Raw genomic sequence first — 24,318 nt, 5'->3', positions numbered from 1 at the left:
TAGGATTGGAAGAAGGCATTTCAGAACCACTGAGAGAAGAGTTTTCATTTTAACAGCAGGATGAATCTTCAGGGCAGCCACCCTATTGAGAAATGCCTAAATTTTGCATCCCCAAATTTCCTAGAACCTACAGTGCAGCATATAAAACTCTTTACAGATTGGTCCCCACCCTCATTAGAAGCTTGTTCCACCCATGCCCCTCTGCAATTGCGCTTGAATTATGCACCTGAGGCAGTCTTTCATGGCTTTGTGGCTTTAGTCTATCAGATATCAAATCCTCATCTAGATTGTCTTTAAAGTGCTCGGCTGCAAAACAGGGAGACAGGCCAGTCGGGGGACTCATCACTTCATCTTTCAGAAAAGCCACCCTTAAGTGGCTTCTCAGCTCTTGTATCTTTCAGGGACCCTTTTGGGGCACCAGCAAGGAGACCAGCTGAGGAGTTGTTGACAGTGAAACAAACTGTTAACAGATAGCCTAGTTTTGCTGTTTTCTGATAAGTGCTATGTAAATTAAGCAGAATCTAGCTACCTGAAGGTAGGAGGAGCCTTTGTGTTGGCAACATCCCACCCCCACCCTCCAGACTTAAGAGTATAGGAATCACAACTGCACACTTGACCTTGCCCCTTGCCCCAAATAACCAGATTCCTTCCAAAAGACTGGGCCACTGCTTAGAAGTTCTGGGCCGCTTGTATTCATGCTGCCCTTTCTTATGCAAGCAATGCGGTCGGCATGACTCATAAATTTATGGCTTTCATTTTAATCAGCAAGGAAGAATTCCTGCTCTGCAAAATCTTATTAAAGGAAGCTGATTGCAAATTGAATGTGGTCCAGCACCTCTCCAAAGCTCATTTAAGATATTTGATATTTGAGAGAAAAAGCCTAAATGGGCATGTTAACTTTCCATTTACCTACCCGATTCCAAATTCTATCTCCGTGCTCTTAGGCCATCAAAACACAATGTCTGGGACTGCATCAGCCCAGTCAATCAAAGACCGGGCTTCGGAGCTCTGACTTGCTGTCATGGCCTTTGGTTTTACAGAAAGCTGAGATTAAAAGTGCCCCGTTCAAGAGCACAACAGTATCATTTGAAAAACCAGTTGGAGGGACATTTGACTATGTGACTTCGCCCCGTCATACATGAGAATTCATAGGACAAATTTAAAGAACGGATCCTCATCCTCACAGGCATACCCATATATATTAGCTCACAGGAAAACGATTTACTTTTCATGGTTATCAAGACAAATTTAAAACTACATTCTCTCAAATAGGAACAAAGTAGAAGTAAGAAATAAAATAATGGTCCATATTCCAAAGAACCCCTGGTCAGATTATCTTCAAATATAGATTTAAACAAAAAGTACTAGCCCCTCGCCCAAACTAGAGAACAGCCTACACCCTACTGAAAATTTTCAGCGGAAAATTAATGGCCAAGCTTGCCTGCAGATTCGACAAAGCCATGTACCTGGTAAGCTTTAAAATAAATGGAATGCAAAATGAGGAGGTGTACCCACACAAAGTCCTTTGGTAAGAAACAGGCAAACTTAGGGAACTGAGGGAAACATTCGAGCCAGATGGCATGGGCAATTGTGCCCTCCTGGTTGCCCAGGCATGAGGAAAGGGGAGAAGGGGCTTGTGTTGGGCTCATAAGGGGCCCTCTCCTCAGTCAGTGGAACCACCACTGAGAGCTGAGGCTTCGCTGGTTAGCTTTCCCCACTCAGAGTCTCCAGGGCTCTAACCTCAAGTGAGGATTTACATTTCTAACTGTTTCCCTGAAAATGCCATACTGAACCCCACGGCTTTGCATGGCAATTTAAAAACTACATTATGTGAGAATAAGTACTCCATATAATCTCTAAACTGTTTCAATATTCCATTATGTGTATTGTTTCCCTGTTACTAAGTTTGTCAATGAAGAAAAGTCCATTCATATGAAGGATTTGCATATCACCCATTCCATAGTCCAGGCTGGTGTTGATCTCCCTGTTTCCCTGTCTCAGCCTCCCAAATATTGAGATTACAGATGTATGGTACCATACTGGATCCCAAATATCTTGCTCATTGCTTCCCCACACAGTGGTTCTTAACCTGTAGGTCTTGACCCTTTTGGGGTGTTGAACAGACTTTTGACATGGGTTGTCTAAGACCACCAGAATGCAGATACTTACATTATGATCCACAACAGTAACAAAATTACAGTTACGAAGCAGCAATGAAAATAATTTTATGATTGGAGTGGGTGGGGCAGTCACCATAACATAAAGAACTGTATTAAAGGGTCACACCATTATGAAGGTTGAGAACCACTGGCCTAACGGGTCTTGAGACTGCACATGGCAGTTCTAGAATCTCCTGACATTTGCCTGCTCATCAAATGTTTATTGAGTGTCTACTAGGAGCCTGGCCTGATGGAACACTGGACGTAATAATGGTAAGAAGTTGAATACAGGATCTTCTCCTAAGGACAGACAAGGCATCAGACACACACAACATGAGGTAGCTGGAGGCGTGATACAGGGCAAGCCGCTTGACCTATTCTGGGGACCATAATAACTGTCCCAGAAAATGCCTGGGACAGAAAACGGAAAAAGAGAGGGGATGTTAAACTGTGGTGAAGAACCAGTGGCGCTGTATCTGTCACCGTTGTACACTGGGGACCTTGCTCTGTGCTTGGCTCAGGGAAGGCACACAGGATGTGTAAAGCAAATCCATAAGCTAGGGATGGGGTAGCCTGCAAATACAGAGAGCACATCTCTAGGACCAAAGAGAGAGTTTGGTTTGGCTGAAGATGAGGGGTAGAGGCTAAGACAAGACTTTCTTTCTTTTTTAACATAGGGTTTTCTATGTAGCACTAGCTGTCTTGGAACTTACTTTGTAGATGAGATTGGCCTCGAACTCACAGAGATCCACCTGCCTCTCCCTCTCAAAAGCTGGGATTAAAGGAATGCACCACCACGCCAACTTGATAGGGTTCACTGTAAAAGTTAGCCTTTATTGGTAGTTAAAATCAGACCAAAGGAACTTTAAATATGCCATAAACACCGAATTTTATACACCTGACCCTTCCTGCAAGTGTACCTGGCTAATTGTACTTGGGGGATCCTCCCAAGAAACCTGAAGCTGCTGAGCAAGGTGATGGCCATAGCTTCCAACCCACTGTTGCCTTATAGGCAAGCTGTGGTTCCTGATATCCAGCCCTTTGAGTTGACAAGTGTGTGGTCTGGTCCCGGCTGAGCCTCTGTGCTCACTTGTTAGAAGACACTGCATCCACAAAGAGCTGCCAGAGGAGAGCTAATGGGGACAGATTTGATAACAGGGGATCTCTTTAGTTATGGAAGACGAGTTACTCAACAGTAGATAGGCCAGAATGCAATTCTAGCCTTGATGGAAAACAAAGGTAGCCTAAGGGGGAAGAACACAGGAAAGTGCCTTCCTTTTGAGTTGTACCTAAACCTGGAGACCCTCACAGCTGCTCAAGGCTCAGAAGGGCCAGTTTGCCTGGGATTACCCTGGCTGTAGAACACTATGCATAATGCCTGCCTCAAACTTTCAGTGACTGCTGAAGACTAAGAATTTACAGAGATAATAAACTATGTAGTGCTCCCGTGTTTATAAAATATCTGAACTAAGACACTAAGATCCCATATAACTAAAGCCTAAAGCCTAGAACGAAAAGATACACATTTAAAGTAACCCAGCAGTTGGATGGCTCTGTGGTGAAATCACCGAGTCTGACGAACTAAGTTTGGTCCCTGGGACCCACGTGGTGGAAAGAACTGTCTCATAGCTGTCCTCCACGCAAGCATCGTGGCATACCGCACATACACCACACACACATAAGTGGAATAGTAAACTTTTCAATCATGATTTTTAAACCCTGTTTCCAAGTGGCTTAAGCCCTTTACTGTCTTGGCGGAGGGAGCTGGGATGCCCTGACTTATGCTTGTGTGGCAAGGAGGAAGTGGTTGGAAATCCACAATTCTATAGAAAGTTTTGAAGTAGGGAATTTTAGAGAAAAGAATTGCATGTGATTCTAGGAAATCTCATCATGATCTCACAGCAATAACCATTTGCAAAAGAGCCTTGCACGGTCTGCATGCCAGAGAGTGTTATTGGAAAAAGGCCCCAGCGACTTCCTGGAACTCCTCTCTCTGTGAGCCGACAGCTTGCTTGGCATAAGCTGGGCACTAACACAGTACACAGCTCCACAGCATATCAGAGACCAAGGAAGAATGTAAAGGCTCGTTCAAAGGGACATGGTTAGAATCTTGACAGATACAAGATTCATGTTATTCAACATTCCATGAGCCCTTTTTGGTGTGTGTGCACGTGTGTATGCTCGAATGTGGAGACCAGAGGATAAGCTTGGGTGTCATTCCTTAGGCTTGGTCCACCCTGCTTCTGCTTTTGTTTCTTTGGCCTGTGGTCACTTATTCAATTAGCACAGCTGACCATCAAGTTGCCGGGACCTGCCTACTTTTGCCTTCCCACTGCTGGAGTTGCAATCACATGCCATAGGCTTGGCAGGTTTTCATGTGGGTTCTAGGAATCACGATCTCAAGCTTGCATGGCCAGCACCTTACCAATGCAGGCAGATATCACATATATATTATATAGTTGGAACTTGAAACAGTGGGGCATTTGGCAAACTTTTCTTACATTACCACTTCTGTCCCAGGAGCTCAGATTTGTGCAGGATTCTCAGCAGTTTTTTGTATAGAGATTTATCTATGTGACTCAGATTATGTTTTCAACATTTTAGTGTATCTATTGTTAAATAAGATCATTTTAAATGCAAATTTTATACTAATTATTAATAAATTCAGAAATAATAAACATTCATTTGTGCTGTCAAAATTTATTCTCCTCTGGTCCAAGATTAATTTGTTTTAATTTATAAGATGCATCACTGAGAAAAGGTGTTTGTGTGTGTGTGTGTAAAAATGTTAGTTCAAAGCAATTTTGTTCATGCAAAAGTCTCCAATCAAACTGTTGATGAAATGTGCCTCTACTTACCAAGATAAAGCAGAGTTTCCCCATAATGTATCCAGATCAAGATGAAGGTGAGGGTCAGAAGGTGGAGAGCTTGGTTAGCATGCACAAAGCCTGGAGTTTGATCCCTAGCATCATAAGAACCAGGCATGCTAGCGTGAACCTATAATCCCAGAGTTTAGGAGGTGGAGGTAAAGGATCAGAGGTTCAAGGTGGTCATAGGTCAACCGGAGCTATATGAGACACTACCTCGGTGAAAAATTAATTTGGTGTTGAGACCAAAAACTGGCATGACTGTCATAACGGCCTCATTTCAGATCACAGACTTCATTGAAATGTGCCCCATCTCAAAACTTAATAACACAAAATACAAATTATTAGAAGTATATTATTATAAATTCAGCAAATAAGACAAAATTTTCTGTTAGTTACTTCATTTTTACAGGTGGTTCAGATATGGAAGGCAGTTTTAAAATTGCAATTCAGATCATTTATCAAATAACACAAGTCGCTGGTAGGAATCTTTAGAAACTGCTATGGTTTTTATATGTAAAATGGAAGCTGCGGATGAAATGACCCATTTATCTAGTATTTTGCAAAAATCTCAAATCATAGCTATATATAATGATCTCGAATAATGACCCCAAATAACAATGGAAACGGCCTAGTTTATCACACAGTGCAGGAATAGCTTGCTTGATACCCTTTCAGCCTTTGTTTTTTCTAAGGATTTATGTAAGTTTATTTACACATGTGTGCCTATGTGAGCTATATGCACCAGCTGCATGTAGAGCCCAGAAAGCAGTGGATGTCCTGGAACTGCAATGACAGGTGGTTTCGAGCCTCTCCACTGGGAACTGAACCTGGATCCTCTGGAAGAGCAACAAACACTCCTTACCACTGAGTCATCTCTTCATCCCTCCGCTTGTATTTAAACAGCCCTGTCTGTGAGGACAGCAAGCAGCTCTCTTACCTCCAGGAATTGGCTGTAAAGTGTAAACTTGTGATGTATTGTGGCACTTTGCGTTATAAAAACTCCATGACGTTTTACTGATCACTTTTTTTTTTCTCTCTTAAATTTCTGGATTTGAGAAAGGGTATTAATGCTATACCTTAAAATAGCAGATTAGGAATGTTGTAATTTATAATTATGGTTTGTGAACTTAGAAAAGTAAGGCTTGGGGCGGGAGGACGAGGAGCTCTGCGGTGCAAGCAGGGAAGGGAAGCCTGCCAACTGTAATAAAGATGACGGCTCCTGAAGTTTTCCCCTCCCTATGCCGCTGGAAGGGCTGCGCCTAAGTGCTTTCCACAATCAGTCAGCCCCGTGCCACAGTCTCATCCTTACGTCGTCTCAACGTCTTTTATGTTTGTGATTTACGCCCACGGAATAACCAGGAAAGCCGCATGCTAGAGAATTCCAGGAGGAGCCAGAGTGCGGGTCAGTAAACTTCCTAAGCCCAGCTCTGCGCTGGGAGCTATGGGACACGGTTTCCAGTAAACACTCTGGCCCTCCCAGCGCAGGCTTCTTCCAGAGCTGCAAGGCTTTCTTAAGCTAAACCATGGTGGAATTTAATCCTTTCTCATGTTTTGGAGAAAGCTGAGGGTGGCGCCTACACAATTTGATTTGGTGTAAAAATACACACCAAATCTGATTTCTGTTACATTAAGGCATTCTCTGACAAAATACACAGAAGAAGGGAGGAAGCAAATTGTGCACCAGGACCATCTTACTAGCTTGCTTCCCGAATACCTGACCACGAATGAAAAAAAATAAAATAAAAGGTTCCAACTCCACTTTAATTGAATATTTAATAGATGATTTAATGGTCAAGTTAAGATACATTTTAAATGCTAAATATAAAAATGATTTGTGTTTGCTTACTGGAAATATTTGTAATACAAGCCAACACATATAATAAACTCATATTTAAAACAAATTTATTGTGGGGGCCAATGCAATGATTATTTTCAATTTATGAATACATTGCATTCATCAAACTATAATTTTGACTAATATATAAACTAGGCTTTTATTAAAATAAACACATTAGCAGCAGGTTGCCACTGACAGGGAAAAAGTATTAACTCTCTTCTAAATGTTTCTTTTCTCTTAAAAAGTGCCATTGGGAAAGACGCAAGTTAATTCAGAAAGAAACTCATACATACTCATACATAAGAGGATTTCCTTTTTTGTAAAAACTCCATCCTTTCTATCCTGGTCTGTGGAGTAGTATCGCTTAGAATAAAACAGAAAACAAAACCTCCACAGCTCCGAGACTGTCAAATAGGAGCATGGCAACATAGCAAAGCTAGCAAACAAACATCAGTCCTAACTGATGGATGAATAAAAGGGGCAGAGAATCACTTCACTTGGTAATCAAAATGAAAAAACAAAACCACTTTAACATTACTCTAAAGCAATAGTTTTCAACATGGTCCCAACCCCTTTGGCAAAATTCTACTTCCAAAATATTTACATCATGTCATAGCAGTAACAAAGTTACAATTATGAAGTCGTAATGAAAATAATTTCAGGGTTGGGGGCCACTGAGGCCTTAGAAAAGCCAAGGATTTGCAAGACCAGGAAAAGCTTGCTAATCAACTGGTCACACATTACCTGGACATAACGGTAAATGAATACTTTGAAGTCCTAAACTTGTTATTTTCCTGAGATATTTTGAATTGACTTTACATCTTGGAAAACTTGAGATTGAGATCCCTGAGGAAAGTCAAGCTCATCCTACGCCAATGCAGCCGCCAGCAGCAGACCCTTCCCACAGACAGGGAAAGCCTTTCGTTGGTTTCGCCCTTTCGGTGGGATGAGCGCCTCAGACACACAGCACCAGGCATGCCCTGATGCACAGAGGTGATCAAGAAAGTCTGTACTGCATTACAGGTGTTTTGCCAGGACTTTCTGAAACAGTTGCATGCTGCAAGGGTGTCAGATTAAAATAAATAAATAAATGAGACCACCCAACCTCAGCAGTTTGAAAAGACATACAAATCAATGGCATAACAGAAGCAAATGGTATAATTCTGGGACTAAATAGACAATCTCAAGATACAGATCATAAGGTTTAACCATGGAGACAATTCATGCATATCAACTTAAAAATATAAAACTGCTTTCTTCACTATAACCTTGCTTTGCTATATTTCTTTCATAAAATTAAGATTGTTTCATGTGGTGAAGAGAAATCATAGAGGCAATTCCTGGAAAATTTCAAAGAACAAACATTGAGTAAATTGAATCTTAAGGACTTGTTAGTGCTTCAATTCAGGATGTCTGACTTCAAAAATGATGAATAATGTCTGCATAAGTCCATGTTTTAAAACTAGGAACAAAACATTGGTGGTGTCTCTAAGTTATAAACATCTCAAATGGAGCTAGGAGAGATGGGAAATCAAACCAAATCATTGGACGGAAGCTGAAGTGAAGGTTAGAAGTGGATCAGAAGGAAAGCAATTTGAAATAATCATGAAGTAGAGGAGAGACCTGTGCCAAAAACCACAGTCATACACTGGCAGTGTTGCTGATGAGATTTGAGCTCTGATGACCACAAATACTGATGGTCATTGTTTGGACTAAAATTAATTCCTTCTTTTATGTAATATGAAGAAAATATTTTTCTTATGAGACATGAAGCACTAACATTGCCTCTAGCTGTTCTTATTAGCTATAGTTTTCAATTTGACTGAGTTTAGAATCATCTGAGAAGAAAGTTTCCATTGAGAACTTGACTGATATGGAAAGTCCTTCTGTATATCTGTTGCTTTTATTGGTTAATGACTAAAGAAGCTACTTTGGCCTGTGATAGGGCAGATAGAGCTAGGAGGAAAAACTAAACTAAATGCTGGGAGAAAGAAGGCAGAGTGGGAGAGATGCCATATCGTCGCTGGAGGAGGCAGTTGCCAGAACCTTATCTATAGGCCAAGACCTCATGGTGATGCACAAAGATGAAAGAGTTAGCTAGAAATATGCATAAGCTAATAGGCCAAACAATATTACAATTAATATAGTTCCTGTATTATTATTTTGGGTCTAGGTGGCTGGAAAACAAAGAAGGAGCCTCCGACAACACTTGTCCAGATCTGATTGCCCCACGGACATGTGTATGAGGGATTATCTTGATTATTAAATGATGCTAGAGGGTCACAGACCGCTGTGGGCAGTGCAATACCTAGGCAGGTAGTCTTGGGCTACACAAGAAAGGTAGCTAAGCAAGAGCTTGTGTGCGAGCCATCAAGTGGTGCTCCTCCATGTAGCCGATCCAGGTTCCTGCCTTGAGTTCCTGCCCTTAATGATGGACAGTGAACTGGAAGTAGAAGCCAAACAAACCCTTCCTGGGTTCATAAAGATATGGAAAAAAGAAAGTCTATAAGGAAATCAAATTTATAAACAAGTGTTACCTTACAAGGAAGGTGCCAAGAGTAAGGATAATTTGATAAGCTGTGTTTCCTGCTTCTTAGTGTTGGACATGCCTGAGTTCTTCCTAGATGATGCATCTCAGGATTGTCGGGATCTTTCAGCTCCAAGTCAGAAGCTTTGACCACCAGGTCCTGTTTGTCCCCACCCTGCTTTAACCGGGCTTCCCTCATCCTGATTAGGATTTGGTGACCTGCTTCCATGATTGTCCTTGCAATCTTCCCTTGTCACTCGATGTTTTCCCAACTGGAGTGGAGTTAGAGAAACAAAGGCTGACAGGAAAGTAGCATATCTCTGAGAAGGACACACACAGACCTGGGCAAGAGGAGTTCTGTTTACTGTGCAGACCTGGCAAGAGGAAAGCTCTCTTCATTGTACAGACCTGGTAAGGTAGCTACCAGCCTAATGGAAACTCCACAGCAAAGATTGCCAATAGTGGAGTCCTTCAGTCTGCACAGGCTGGCCTTGTCACTCTGCTTATCCACTGTCCCAAGGAGTGTGACTTTGATCCTATTGGGGGACAGATACTGCAGGTGACAGTTGTAAGCATCAGGTGTCACATACCTCATGGTGAGGTGAGTCCTCCTTCCAAAAGTAGGGCTGAAAGAGTGCTCAGTTTCATGTTGAGTACAACATGGTTCCCCAGATCATACACTTCCACTTAAAACTCGTGTTCTGTCAATCACCAGTTTTCTGTCTCCACGGAGATGTGAACTTTAATGTCTCATGCCACAATAACCTCCTGGGTTCTTAGATTCCTGCTTTTCAGAAGCTAGAAGCTACATCCTATTCTTCCAAGATGCTTGACATGGAGAGGGCCTAACATGTATTCGAAGAAGTGATAAGTTCAAAAGATGTATGGATGGATCTATCAGTTGAATCATCAACCTGTTCATTCTCTATTCTGAAATTAATATATTAAGGGATATACCTTGAATATAGCAAGGAATATTGTGAAGTTACAAAAATAATTTAAACATATTTTAAATATCAGAGACTATAAAACACTGTATGAAAAAAGTAAGATATCTTAAGCTATATTTTGAACTTACACATTTTGAGTCTCAAATCTAACCCAATCATTAGTATATCACATGACCTTATGAATAGATGATCTCTTTGTGTCTATTATTTTCCTCCAATTTCCACTATCGGTTCACAGATTGGGAAATTTCACACTAGTTTCTAAGCCTATGATGTCCTTTATATCATTTGTATTATAGAATAAAGCACAATTAAGTAGAAAATTGTGGAATTTTATTTAATGATCCTTTTGGGACAGGGCTTATTAGTGCAAGGACTTCCTATTGTCTCCTCAGGTAACATAGTCTCCATGGTGACCTCACGTGTAAGATCTTAAGACACTGGGGTATGAGCAAGTGGATGGGATGAGAAGCCCTTTCTCTGTGGGTGGAGACCACTGCAGCCAGGTTGGAAAGTCAACCACTGAGCTTGGAGGGAGGAGCTGACACAAGGGAGCTGGGAAAGGAACTCCCCTGAATTATGTGGATATTATTGGGAAAAGACAGACACAGAGACATGTCAGACTACCTAAAAAGATTTTCTATAAAGAGTGGTTCTCCAGCAGGGTAGAAACTGCATAGAGAAAAACAAAGGCCATGACCAGTAGAGGACAATACAAGAAAAAATATACAAAACAAGTTTTCTTCAAGCAAGCATGTTTCATACTACACCGTATTCTCAGGAGGCATACTATGCATTATCTGTTTTCCTTCAAATCCCATCAAAATTGTTTTTTCCTCTACATAGATCAATTTCTCTTGAACTGAGTAGGCAGATTTGAGTAAGTGCCCCTGAATACTTTAGAATAGAATAGTCATCCCCATAATGACCCCTTCCATTCTCTTCCTAGTTATGGACTTGTCATTTTGCATTTCTTCCTTCTTGGATCAGAGTTCATTGTGCCTGCCACTGACACTCATTAGTCATTGGTTCATTCCTGCAACAACACTTGAGAATCCCTTGTCCTGTACTAGGAGGCGTGTCTGCTGCTGGGAGCACAAGGTAAACTCCACCTTCTGTCCCTTGGGATCCTATAGAGCTGTGTAAGTGAGCAACTTGAGGGGCAGGTGGTTCATAGCATTTTACAAGTGTGCCCTTCCAGCACTGGGCAAGTGGCACTTTTGAAAATCTATGTCTAACAGTGAACCTTAGACATCGCAAATGCTTAACAAGGCATTCTGAACCTCTCCACATCATTCCAAGGTTGGAAATAGCACAAACGTATCACACAATCGAAACGCAGAAATGAAGGTTGAGTCAGGAAGACAATCTACTTTCTCATGGGAACAGGGTTTCTGGGGCATAGAGATCAGTGGGCCATTTCCCTTGTCACTGGCCCTTCCCTAGAAACCACCCTGTGCTGCTCCACATTGTGCTACTGCAGAAAGTGCAAAACCCACTTCATGTCTGCTTTAGCTCAAGGAACTTCATCCTTAATTACACCACGATTATTTTCTGAGAATTCATACCAGCATTATTCGATGGGATTACAGTAAACGACTTGACAAACGTCACAGGAAGTGGCCAGTCTCATAAAAAGGGGTGGGGTGGAGCTGGAGAGGTGGTCCAGCGGTTAAGAACACTTGCCACTCTTGGAGAGGAGCTGAGTTTTGTTCCCAGCACCCGTGCCAGAAGATCATAACCATTGTGACTCCAGCTCCAAGAGACTCACACCCTCTTCTGGCCTCTGCAGGCACCTGCTCTCACACTCATGACATACACATACTGATACACACAGATGTGTAGTAATAATAACAAATCTGGATGAAAACATAGTTCAAGTCCATCCCTAGCTACGTAAGGAGGCCAGAACAAGCTGACTGGGGCCTCCCAGGCTGTGAAGGTTCTACATTAGCTGGACAAGAGAAGCAGTTATTGGAACAAGCTGGAAGTTCCTGGAAGGGCACAACACAGGGTTGGACTGAGCGTTGAAAAATCCACACCAAGGCATTGAATCTTTAAAGAAGAATAAGAGACAACCAGGTCAGGCTGGGGGCCACGTTCTTTCAAACTGCAGATCATGGCAAAATGGGTACATAAAGAGATAGGGGCAAAGAGACACATGATCAAGAGTAGTCATCTAGAGTCCTCTGTCTCCGTGTTTGTGTTCCTATGTGTCCCCTCCTTTCTCTGTCTGTCTGTCTGTCTCTCCTTCTCTATGTGCACATGTGTATATGTATGTGTGTATGAATCTGTCTTGTGTTCAGTGCATGCTCTTGGGGATGACGCCTCTGGGAAAACACAAACTCCAGTGTATCAAGATCAATCCTGGTCGCTAAAGCACGGAGATCAACTGACTGTTCCATCCTTGCCTTTCCTTACTACCTAGGAGTGGCTGCATCTTCAGAACAAAATTGTCCACTGCTCATATGTTTATTCATTTATTCAATAAATACTTCCAACTGGCTAGAAGGTGAAAGAGTGCTTTAGGCGCTGAGAGAGAAAAAGACAGATTGGCCCCATCCTTGTTTCTGAATGATCTGTGTCAGGGGGCAGACCTCAGCTCCAGAGAACAATAGCACCAAAGACATTGATTTCAGCAAGGGAGTCTAGATCACTTTTTCTTTGTCAATAAATTTAAATGGGGACGTGGGCAATAATCAATGCCATGGGGCTTGCAAACCTTTATCAAGGAAATACTTAGCTCCGTTGCTTGACACCACCATCACTGGACAGCTGAGCCAGGCTAGTATTGTGAGGATTTGGATTTTAAAAGATTACAAAATTTCCAGATTTTCATATAATACCTTGGAAAACATCAGTCTTAAGTTCTGTGGAAAATAAAACAACTTTTAGATAAAAAAGAGCAGAAAATGGTTTTCCAGGGGCAGTGGAATCATTAAGACGATTCACAGAGGCACAAACGGCAGAAGAATTCAGTAGAGCTCATAGGTGCAAAGGCTAAATGATGAGGGAGGTGTCTGTTTTATATGAAACTAAAAATAAGTTAGGGCATCTATCAAGCCAAACTACCTCTAGTGTCTTTGAAAAAGTATATAATGTGTGTGTATGATATGTGTGTGTGAGTGTGTGTGATGCCATTTTTACTTATTTTAGTCAGTTAATATCTACCTAAAACATGAATATCTCGACATTTAAATGAGATGGTCTAATGAATATCTTAATGTATGCCCACATAGGTTTATGATTCCTTCCATGCACCAAATGTTTAATCCTTACAGCTAACATGTTCATGCTAAAAGTTCTATATTTTTATTATTTACCAGTGGGCATTTTCAGCAAAACTTCTTAGGTATTTTTTTAACCACTAAAATCTACAGAAGCATAAATTTATATTCCAGAGTAAAGCCTTTACAATCAAGCTGACAATTCAAAGCTTTGTAGAGGCCAAACATTAATAGATAGTGACTGATTTGGTCTGGAGCAGCCATTCTCAACCTTCCTAATGCTGCAACCCTGCAATAGGGTTCCTCATGTCGTGGTGATGCACAACCATAAAATTATTTCTTTGCTACTTCATAACTGCCATTTTGCTACTGTTAAGAATTATAATATAAATATCTGATCTGTGACCCCTGTGAAAGGGTCCTTGGACCCCCAAAAAGGTTGTAACTGCATGTTGAGAATTGTTGGTCTAGAGCATTTTATTTCTGCTATCTTGCCAAGTGTCTGGGTCTCTGCTGCTTTATAACCACTCATATGTAAAATAAAATAAAGAAGCAGAGAACAGATCCAAAGTGATGGATTGAGCTAAAAGTAAGGTCCATCCCCATGGCCCAGAGAGGTCTTTTTTGTAAAGGTTCCACATCCTTCGATGACAGTGCCATTTACTGGGGACTGAAGTCTATGGAAGACATTTCATAGTTGACTACCGACAACCTCCATGGCTCTTTCTCCCCACCCCCAACACACACACACACTTACACACTCGCAAATGCCTCCTTCTGAGAGTGTCATTCTGGAGAACTGGAGAAAGAGATGAGAGGAGTAATCGCGGGCAACTGGAGAATGGTGTCAAGTGAATAACTTAACCTGGAAAGCAGACTGTATGGGGTGATGTGTGGCTATATCACTCATTGGCAGTAATGCCTAGGGCAAGATTTTTTCATTTTCTTTTATTCTTTTGTTATGTTGAAAGTATTTGTACATTGAAAAAAACATTAATTGTATTTACTAAAGGAAAGAAATTCATACTTTTCTAGACGTGGGTGTAGTCTGTGTAATTCCTACCTATCATTCTTCTTCCATCCTCATGACCCCCATAGTGCTCATCTAGTAACATCTACACTTTCAGGATGACTGAGAGTTGATTCTGCTTTTGAGAAGAAACATATTTGTCTTTCTGTGTCTAGCCTACTTCACTTAGTATAATGTCCATGAGTTCCATCTCTTTCTCCAAAAACAAGAGAATTTGGTCCTTTATCGTTGGGTAGCATTCCACTGTGTACTGCATACCACATTGTCTTCGCCTATTCACCTGCTGACAGGAACCTAGACTGACTCCATATCTTAGTTATTGTGAATAGTGTCATAATAAGCCCAGGCAGGCAGGCTCCTCCTTAGTAAGATGGTTTCGCTTCCTGTGAATTTATACATGTGAGTGGGTTCGCTGGATTATATATTAATTCTAATTTTAGTCTTCTGAGGAAGCTTTCACACTGTTTTCCAAAGTGACTGCTCCAATTCAGATCTCCATCAGTGTGTACAAGTTCCCATTTCTCCACACACTCACCTAGTGTTTCTTCTGTTTCTTCTGTGAGATCAGTGATTCTGAGTGGGGTAAGAGCCACCTTCTTTACACTTCTGCATTCCTCCAGCAGTTAATGCTATTCAATGATGGTCATTCATTTACTGGTCATTTATATTTTTTCTTTCAAGAACTCTTCAGATCATCTGCCATATTTCTGTTTCGTTAGACTTTTGGAGTTCTTCATATATTCTGGATATCAGTCCTTTGTCAGATAAATAGTTGGCACATATTTACTCCCTTTCGTTTTCTCTTTGCTGTGCTCTTTCTTTCGCTGTCTAATTTGGTATAATCCCATTTGGTATAATACTCTCTTTGACTTCTTGAGCATTCAGAGTTCTATCTTGGAACTGGCATCCATACCGATATCTAGATGTGCATACCCTCTACTTCAGTAATAGTTTCAGATTGTAAGATCCTACACTATTGGCACTGATCTAATTTAACTAATTTTTGTACAGGGTTTTCAATGGACTTCAGTTTCAACTTTCTGTATGGACTGAAATAGCTTTCCCAGCACTATTTATTGAAGCATTTGTTTGTTCTTCCTATCCATGGACATGGGAGGTCTGTACATGTTTTAATATATATCTTTCTTTCATTGGCATTTCATAATTTTTATCACAAACATCTTTACTTCCTTGGTTAGGTTTATTCCTAGGAATTATCATTATTAACATATTATTTTAGCATATAGTTACAATGAACTAATTAGTAATAATAATACTTAGGTTCACTCATTGGGGTAGCTTGCATTGTTTCCTCTGTAGCAAATTCATTACTGTTATTAAAAGGACATACCACTTTTGTGTGTTTGTCTTGCATCCTGCAACTTTATTGGATTCATTCATTAGCTTTAATAACCTTTGTGGCGTCTTTTTGAAAATAGAAGTAATTTCTCTTTCTCTCATAATTGCAAATCTTTTATTTCTTTATCTTGCTTGATATGTCTTGATGAGATGAAATTTCTAGTACTGTAATGAAGACAAGTGGTGAGATGAACAAGGTTTCTTCCTCATCTGGTTTGATGCCAGTATGAGTGTGCATGGGAGGGGGACAGGTGAGCACTGGATGTTTCTCTTCAGTCGTCACACATCATAGATGGGTTGGTCAGTTGTTTGGCTGGCTCGTTTGGTTTGGTTTTCTCCACAGCATAATGGTATGAAAATAACATGTCTGCATAGAACGTTACTAAATAATTTAGACTACACAAAGAATTCTGAACTAAACTAAACTTCATGAATGATGATGGCATTATCAATGCCACTGTTATTCTGGAAGGCTGAGGATAAAGAGGGCAGGTTGTGGAAGCAATGAGACTCAAAAAGAACATATGTCTAAAGGAAAAGAAGAATTAGTCCAGAAAAGAATTTGTGATCTCAATTAACAGCTGCCTCCTCCACCTTGACCTTTTGTTGACTGACTTCTCTTGATTCTTAAGATCTCAGCTTAGAGATATTTACATCTAAGAAGATTTCTTTATCTCAAATCCTGCATAAGTAACTCCTCCCATATGCCCCACAGCCTCTGTTGTAGCTCCCCCTCATAGTTTCAAGTTGATAATAATGTTGAACACCAGGGTGGCTTGGTTTTCCTACATTTTAAGTTTGATTCTGGTTTATATCCCTCATTAGAGAACTCCAGTTTGTTCTCTGACATATACATACATACATACATATATATATATATGGTACACCATGTTAGTACCTCATCGTTTTATCAATTACAAAATGTATAAAAATAGAAATATTTAAAGGGAGTAAATATCAAGCCCTCATCAGAACTTGGATTGGACAACATCATTTCAGTGTTGGCAGTTATCTTTAATCCAGAATTTCTTGTCAGGAGAAGAAATTTATGCTTCTCTTAATTTTCTGGGGATTAGTTTCATCAAAAATAAAAAAAAATCTGCAGATTATTCAAATATACATTATTGAAAGTAGACCTTCAGGGTAACCTTTGTAGAGTGAATCTTCTCTACCTTTAGCATACCCAGAATACCACAGTACTCCTAGACCTGATGCTGCAGTGCTAGATGCAGGAGTCAAGTCATCTCACCAGGGTTAACACAGGCACCATTGTCCTTAAATTCCAAACACAGAACAACACAATCAGAAAAAGAGATGCCACTTGTCAACTCATCTGAGGTTCTATTTAGAGAGAACATCTTAGATGCTCCTGACACATAGGACCCCCCTGATGTGTCTCTTTGTATTTCTGCTCCTTGCTAATTCAGCATCACATGGAGATTTCCTAGGAAATCTATGCTATGAACATAAAGAACTTACCTTCTCACTTGGGCATAGAGACCCTATTGAGGCTAAATGAAGATACATTTAGTATGTAAGTACTGTAAAGGAAGCTATTCCTTATGAGGTACTTAGCTATACATCAAAGTCTTCCTTTAGTTAGACAGATATCCTTTTAGTTAGACAGAAGCAGAATGTATTCAGTGTGCAAATGTAAACTCAGATAAGGTGATCCATCCTTACTTGACACACAAGTATGCAAATATTAAGACCTCAGATGAAAGACACACTATGAAACGTAAGAAGACACTGCAAAATGAGTAAGTTGCAAAATCATGGAGTTCAAAGACCCATCACTTCATTTCCACCTCCCTTGATTCCTGGTGCCTCCCATATGTACCTCGTACAGATCATCCAAGAAATCTGGTGGATCTCCTTTCTTATGGGAAATGAGACAGCCTGAGGGAACCCTGCATTTTCTTCAGGGTTATAGATACACACTGCCAAGCCCAGATATTTATGAAATGCTAGAGATTAGAGCTCAGGTCTTCAATGGCACCCCCCTCACTTTGATTTTATTTATATACAGTACAAATTTCTTTCTACAAAACATCGATAAATGATGTGGGAGAGTCTTCTGTTTTGTGTTGATTTCATTGGTTAATAAAGAAACTGCCTTGGCTCTTTAATAGGACAGAAACTTAGGTAGGTGGAGTAGACAGAACAGAATGCTGGGAAAAGAAGCCGAGTCAGGCAGTAGCCATAGCTCTCCTCTCCAAGATGGATGCAGGTTAAGATCTTACTGGTAAGCCACCACCTCGTGGTGCTACACAGATTATTAGATATGGGTTAATCAAGATGTGAGAGTTAGCCAATAAGAGGCTACAGATAACGGGCCAAGCAGGGTTTAAAAGAATACAGTTTCCAAGTAATTATTTTGGGTAAAGCTAGCGGGTGGCTGGGAGCTGAGCGGCAGGGACACAGCCTGCTGCTACTTCAACAGATAACTACAATAGAATCAGATGTTCTTTAATAGCCTGATGATGATGCGAAAAAACTGTTAAGAGAATAGATCCCATACGGAGTGTGTGGCTCTACTCGTGAGGAAACAATACTCTGTAAACTCGCACTCCCCAACACATTCTCAGTAGTAGGAAAGCTCATTGAAAGAGCAAACAGGTAAACTGCTCACTTACTTTTCAGAGGGGAGGAAGTTCCCACATACGGTAGCTCTATCTCTTCAGTCCACCCCACCTTCGAGGACATCCTCTCACAGATGGTGTGCTGTGCCACCGGGTCTGGTTGGCTGCTGACAGGTGTGTCCCTCAAACTCTTCAGGTGCTGTTGAACTTCAGCCAGGAGGACAGCTTGTATTGCTTCAGTTACCTTGGAGAGTTTTTATTTTCATGAATTATAGAATATTATTCCAAATTATAAGCAGTCTTGTAAAAAGATACCCAAAATCCAGAACTTTGAGTTTTTCCATAAATAATACTAGCCTATTCTGCTAAAAATCACATGAAATGTCTCTTCTTATGAGTAAGAGTACCGATGCAGGGAGAGATTCATATGTGCCTAAGCTGCAGACATGAATCAAGTCTTATACAAGTTACGTATAGTACCCCATCTAAGACTCAGGGAACCCTGCAAAAGAACAAGGGAGGCGAGCCAAAATATGGGGTGACAAGCTACAAGATGCCATTCCCTAGACCCAAACAGCTATCAGTTGTAGTTACCTGCACTGGGCCCACACTAAACCTGTGCTATCAACCATCAGTCAGGACAGAGGAGAGGTTTAAAGGCCCCATCTTTCACCTTGGAACTCTTAGCTATTGGTAGATTCTTAGAGACAGAAGTCTCTGTTTTTAGTTGTGTGCTCATAGCTGAGCCCAACAGGCTCCAATTGTCTCCACACACATGGTCACACAGATGGCCCTGGTTGATCTTATCAGATCACAAAACCAAACAAACAGATAGGAACATGAGACGGGAAATCTGTGGGGAGGAGGCCGGGTGGACAAGAGGGGTAGGGGCAGAGGTGAGAGTGGTCAGTATTCATGACACGCATGCATGAAACTAACTAATAACAATAAAAACGAAGATGTAATCAAGAAAGGGTCTGGGCACCAACACCAGCCTTGCACTCTTTAGAAAATGCAAGATTCTAAAAGGGCACTGGAGAGGTGTTTTTAATGACTCTGTCTAATGATACTGTTTTCATGTTTCTCAGATGGTACAAAAATCTTCTGTATTGTTCAGAGCCACCAGCAGTCGCCAGGGACCCAAAGAAGTTGAAAGAGAGATGTGCGGAGAACATTGTACAAAGCAGCTCTCTAAATCGGCTAATCTCATGTAAGGAAATGCCTCAGAAAAGGCCACTTCAAGTCGCAAAACAAGTAATAACTAATTCTGCTTCCAAGAGAATTCACATCAGACAAGGGGCTACTCTGCTAGGATGAACCCAGCTCTCACGGCCACTCTTCTCTGCCCTGGCCTCTGTGTATCCTTCTGGGACATCTCTATTCTTTGCCTGATCCCTGCCTATACTTCAAGCTTGGTGAAGGGAATGCTCTAGAAAGTCATCTTGCAGGATAAGAATAACTGCCTACTTACATTCTCAGGGAAGAGGGGACTCAATCAACCTTAGGAGCAGGCATCTCCTCTGAGAGCAAGAGTCACGCGGATGATGTCATACCTGTACAGCCTGGTCTCTCCAGCAGGCAATTAGCTTCAAAAGTGATATGTCAGCCTCGGGTGTGTGGTACTCATTCCTACCTAGACATGGCAGAAAACTCATTTTAGTAATGCCACGCAGGCTCGTTACCTGGGGAAGATTGCTTCTACAGACACCAATGATCAGGTCCGACCTTATGGTGGAATGTGACTTAGCAGGTCCAAGGATGGGAATGGGCAGCAAGGACTACTCTGGGAAAGTATTTCAGATGACTTTCAAGCCAGAATAATTAGGCAGACACTGTCACACCGTGCTTATTTTTATACTTAATTCATCTTTCTACCTCTTTGCCAAACTGGGACAAAGCACCAAATTTTTCTGTTTCTTACCTCCTTGTACAAAGACATCAGGCTTGCCACAAGTCAGCACCCATCACAGGTAAAATCAGAGACTGTATTGCTTGTGCTCATCCAGTCATTCCTCTCCTACCAATGGGTAAAACGCTACTGCTTCATGCTGTGTGCGAGGCATTGTTTCTTCCAAGGCTGTCCTCTTTACTACCCTTTCTCTCTTTGCCTTAAGTCCAATGAGAAGCTCTAACCCCAAGGAAGGGCTTGTTCTATGTGTACTTATCCATACAGAGACTAACAGTTCATCACACAAAAGAGCAATGAATAAGAAATAAAAGTGCTCTTTCATTAATTGAAAATGTATATATAATCATTGAAATGAAAAATATCAGTCACTTAAGGCTTTGTGACGAGTGCAGGCATCGTGCAGGTCTAAGTCTCGACAGAAAATAAGGAAGCGTCATGGAAGCTTTCTGTGGTGGGAAACTAAATACACCTGTCTTCTAGAGTTAAGGTATTGATTCATGCTTGACATTCTAGTAACGATTATTGAGATTAGTTTTTATCCATTATATTTTTCTATCAATCATCCTATATAGAAACAAATTACACAAATACATATATAGTATATATACATTTTGTATGTGTCTATATGTTATACATGCATATTTCCATTAACTTACATTAGTGATCAAAGACTGCTGATGGAAAAAACATACAAGGTATAAAGCAAATTAAGGACATAAAAGAAGTTGATAATAAATTGCTTGGTTACTACTATAATGTTTTTCTAAAGAATTTGAAGAAATCAATCATGGTACACAGACCTGTGTCCCAGAACAGCCTCATTCTGAACACACTTCCCACATCTCCACGATGCAGAAGAGGAGACTTTCTTTTGATCTCCCTCCTCTCTTCTTCTCTCATCTTGATGACCTTGTGACTTCACCTTCAAAGCTAAGGCTTGGTCTCAACTGTAACTACTTACTGGCATCGTGGGGCACTTCACAGTATGCTTTAATGCGATGTTAAAATTTTAATATGATAGAGATACCAGAGCCAACTTTTCTTGGCAGTGTCAGGGATTCATAGAATTAATTGCAACGTCAGGGGTAAAGATGAAAGGAAAACATCCCAGTCTTGTCAGCATTACTCAGCCACCATTTCTGCTAACAGGAGTGGGCACTGCTTCCTGTCAAGCCTCGAAGAAGAGAACTCCGCTGTTATTTCACTTTTCAGGATTTGGATTTAAAGAAATCAATGGCCAAGAATTGAGTCCTTTCCTACACCCCCCCCACACTCATCTCATTTCGTTGTCTACTATGGAAAGAGAGTATTTTATTTGTCTCACATTTCAACTGCGTGTGACATGTGTGCCTATGCAGGTCTGAGCTGGACGGTGAATGTCTTCCTCAATGAGTCTCCACTTCAGTTTTTGAGGCAGGGCTTCTCATTGAACCTGGAGCTCACGGAGTGACTAGGTTGCCTAGCAAGGAAGTTTCAGGGCTCCTGCTGTCTCTCTTGGATTTCAATCATGTGTATCCCTCCTTGGAATTTATGTGAACTCGGGTCCTCAGAATTGCATGGCAAGCATTTTGCTTACCCAATCATCTCCATAACTCTTAATCTTAATTTTGTCTTAACCGTTAAAAAATGGAACCCAAACACCAATATAACACTAGTTCTTAAGGCTGTTCAGCTGCAGACCCACAGGAGAAGCAGAAACACCCTAGGATCTGGTTAGTTATTCCGTCTTTATAGAAACATACATGTTAAACCTTAAATTTGAATCCGTTTCCTAGTCCTACAAAAAATTCAAACTAAGGAAGTATCTGTATTAAGAGCTTCTACATACTAAGAAGATGGCAGGGGCTACTTAGAAGGGATGCAAAGGCATGCAAATGAAGAGTGATTTGATGAAGAGAGAAGGAAAGGGAGAGGGAAGGGTCAGATCTGCATGGCAAAGCTATGTCTCTGGTTACCAAAAGTCTGACTGTCATCCATCCATCTAATTTTAAGGGGTCCCGTTTTTTTCCTGAGGATAACAGAACCTTCTTATGCTTTTAATACACAGGGTTCTTTATATATCAAGTAAAACTTTATATGCAAACCATTAACAGAATTCTTGGAACAGATCAGGACCCCATAATTGAATGCTATTAGTAAACTCTCCTAAAATCTTACATTTTCTTTTTCATAGTCTTGTAGAGTCACTGTGCACCACAGCTCAGTGGTGCTTAGCTGCAGAGGTAGCATTGTATCAGGCTAGGGACCTTATTCTCATTTTAAATAGGGATTTAATAAAAATGAAAGACATTCCCAAGTGTGTGTACATAGTAATCTACAGAGGAGCTTGAACCTCACTTGCCTATTTCATTCATTTCTCAAACATTCTTGTAGTCAACAAGTACCCTTTAGGTCTACTCGTCAATTTTTTAAAACACTAATCTAGAACAATTACACAATTCTTTCTAGACACTAGACGTATTAATGAATGAGACTGTCATAGAAATGAGAAAGATCATTATTAGTGTAACAGTGTCTGGAGAATGGCACAACAGTGGAAGAGGTGGGATGTTTATGGAAGGAAGTGGGGCACGATGAAGGGGGTTGGGGAGGATGAAGGTGAATGGAAGGACAGCAGGTAGGGCTCTGTGGACACCAGAAGTATGGACAATCCAGACAAAGGCAGAACTAATGCTGAGTCTTAAGACCTACTCGTCATGTTGCTTAAGGATAAAGAGACAAAAGTAGGTGCAACTTCATTCTGGACCAGGACATGATGTGTGGATGATGGACTTGGGCAGGGTCTTGGGATTAGGGAAATGATGTAGCTTGTATCCCAAAGTGAAAAAGAACGGTTGGGAATAGAGTGTAAGAGGCAGGGGTAGGAGTAGGGAGTGGTTAGTTAGTGACCTACTATAGCCATATCAGGGTAAAGTGTCACCCACAGGGTGTGACCACGGGTAGTCGGAAGAATCAGACTCTGGGATGACTGAAAGCTCACACATGGGATATGAAGTTGAAGAAAACATGAGACAATGGCATCAAAGTTCTAGACCTGAGCAACAGGACTGACGATGCTAAGACTTGAAGAGGCAAATGGGTGATGTATCAGCCATTTTGCATTAAAATGCAATCTAAAAGCTGAGACAATTACTTAGGAGAATTTGAGATGGTTACACACATAAAAATAACCTCCTGAAATAGCAAGAAAACTCTCTGATAGTAGTTTTGGGGAGGGTGTCATAAAGCGATGGATGCGATCAGTCTTCCGATAAATCACACAGGACTTTACTATCCAAACATTACATCTGCTGAGAAGTCTCAGCAACTTGGGCATCTAGTGCCCCATAGATGCAATCTATGCATTTTACAGTTACGCATTTAAGCATTGCCATCCAGTTACAGAACTATGGTTTTATTTTATAGGAGAGAAATATATGTTTGTGTCATTTAACTCTCTTACCATTTTTTAGGTGACCATAGAAGCTTGGCATACTTAAAATATCACTTCCAGGAAATTTCCCCTTGTTGTGAGCAGACTCTATTTTGAAGGGTCTGTTGAGAAAGAAGTTTTAAGGGTTATTACTTTAAAAGTATGGTAAACTCTTTGATAAGCTGAAGATGCATGCTCGATGCTCCCTTAGCAAACTGGGGATTGAACACGACTTATTTCATCACTGTCTTCTACACTTAATTTCTCAACTTTGATCGATCTACATTCTCAACTGAACTTCAAATGTTAGCTCATCAGAATGAACTGTGGTCCCCTTTACAGGAGAGGTCTTGCTACTATAGAGTGAGGTGTCTGACTGCTATGACTGAGTCCTAAGGTTCACACCCACCAGGGAACTCTCCCCAAGCACCATCAAGTCCTGTGCTGGGTCATTGT

At 41.0% G+C, this 24,318-nt stretch overlaps 1 protein-coding gene across 1 annotated transcript in view; it reads right to left on the bottom strand.

The window, feature by feature from the left end:
• Window positions 1-24,318, bottom strand: part of Wdr72 (WD repeat domain 72) — a 170,915-nt gene that overhangs the window by 51,783 nt on the left and 94,814 nt on the right. The window contains exons 16-18 of the mRNA XM_057768149.1: window positions 23,893-23,984; window positions 20,095-20,174; window positions 18,596-18,785 (exon numbers count right to left, since the gene is read on the bottom strand). Coding sequence (XP_057624132.1) covers window positions 18,596-18,785; window positions 20,095-20,174; window positions 23,893-23,984 — 362 coding nt within the window. The remainder of the gene's footprint in view (window positions 1-18,595; window positions 18,786-20,094; window positions 20,175-23,892; window positions 23,985-24,318) is intronic.

The sequence above is a fragment of the Chionomys nivalis genome, chromosome 4 (assembly GCF_950005125.1).
Source record: "Chionomys nivalis chromosome 4, mChiNiv1.1, whole genome shotgun sequence".
NCBI classification, from domain to species: Eukaryota; Metazoa; Chordata; class Mammalia; order Rodentia; family Cricetidae; genus Chionomys; species Chionomys nivalis.
The sequence above is the reverse complement of the archived record's forward strand: the minus strand, read 5'-3'. Positions and strand labels throughout refer to the sequence as shown.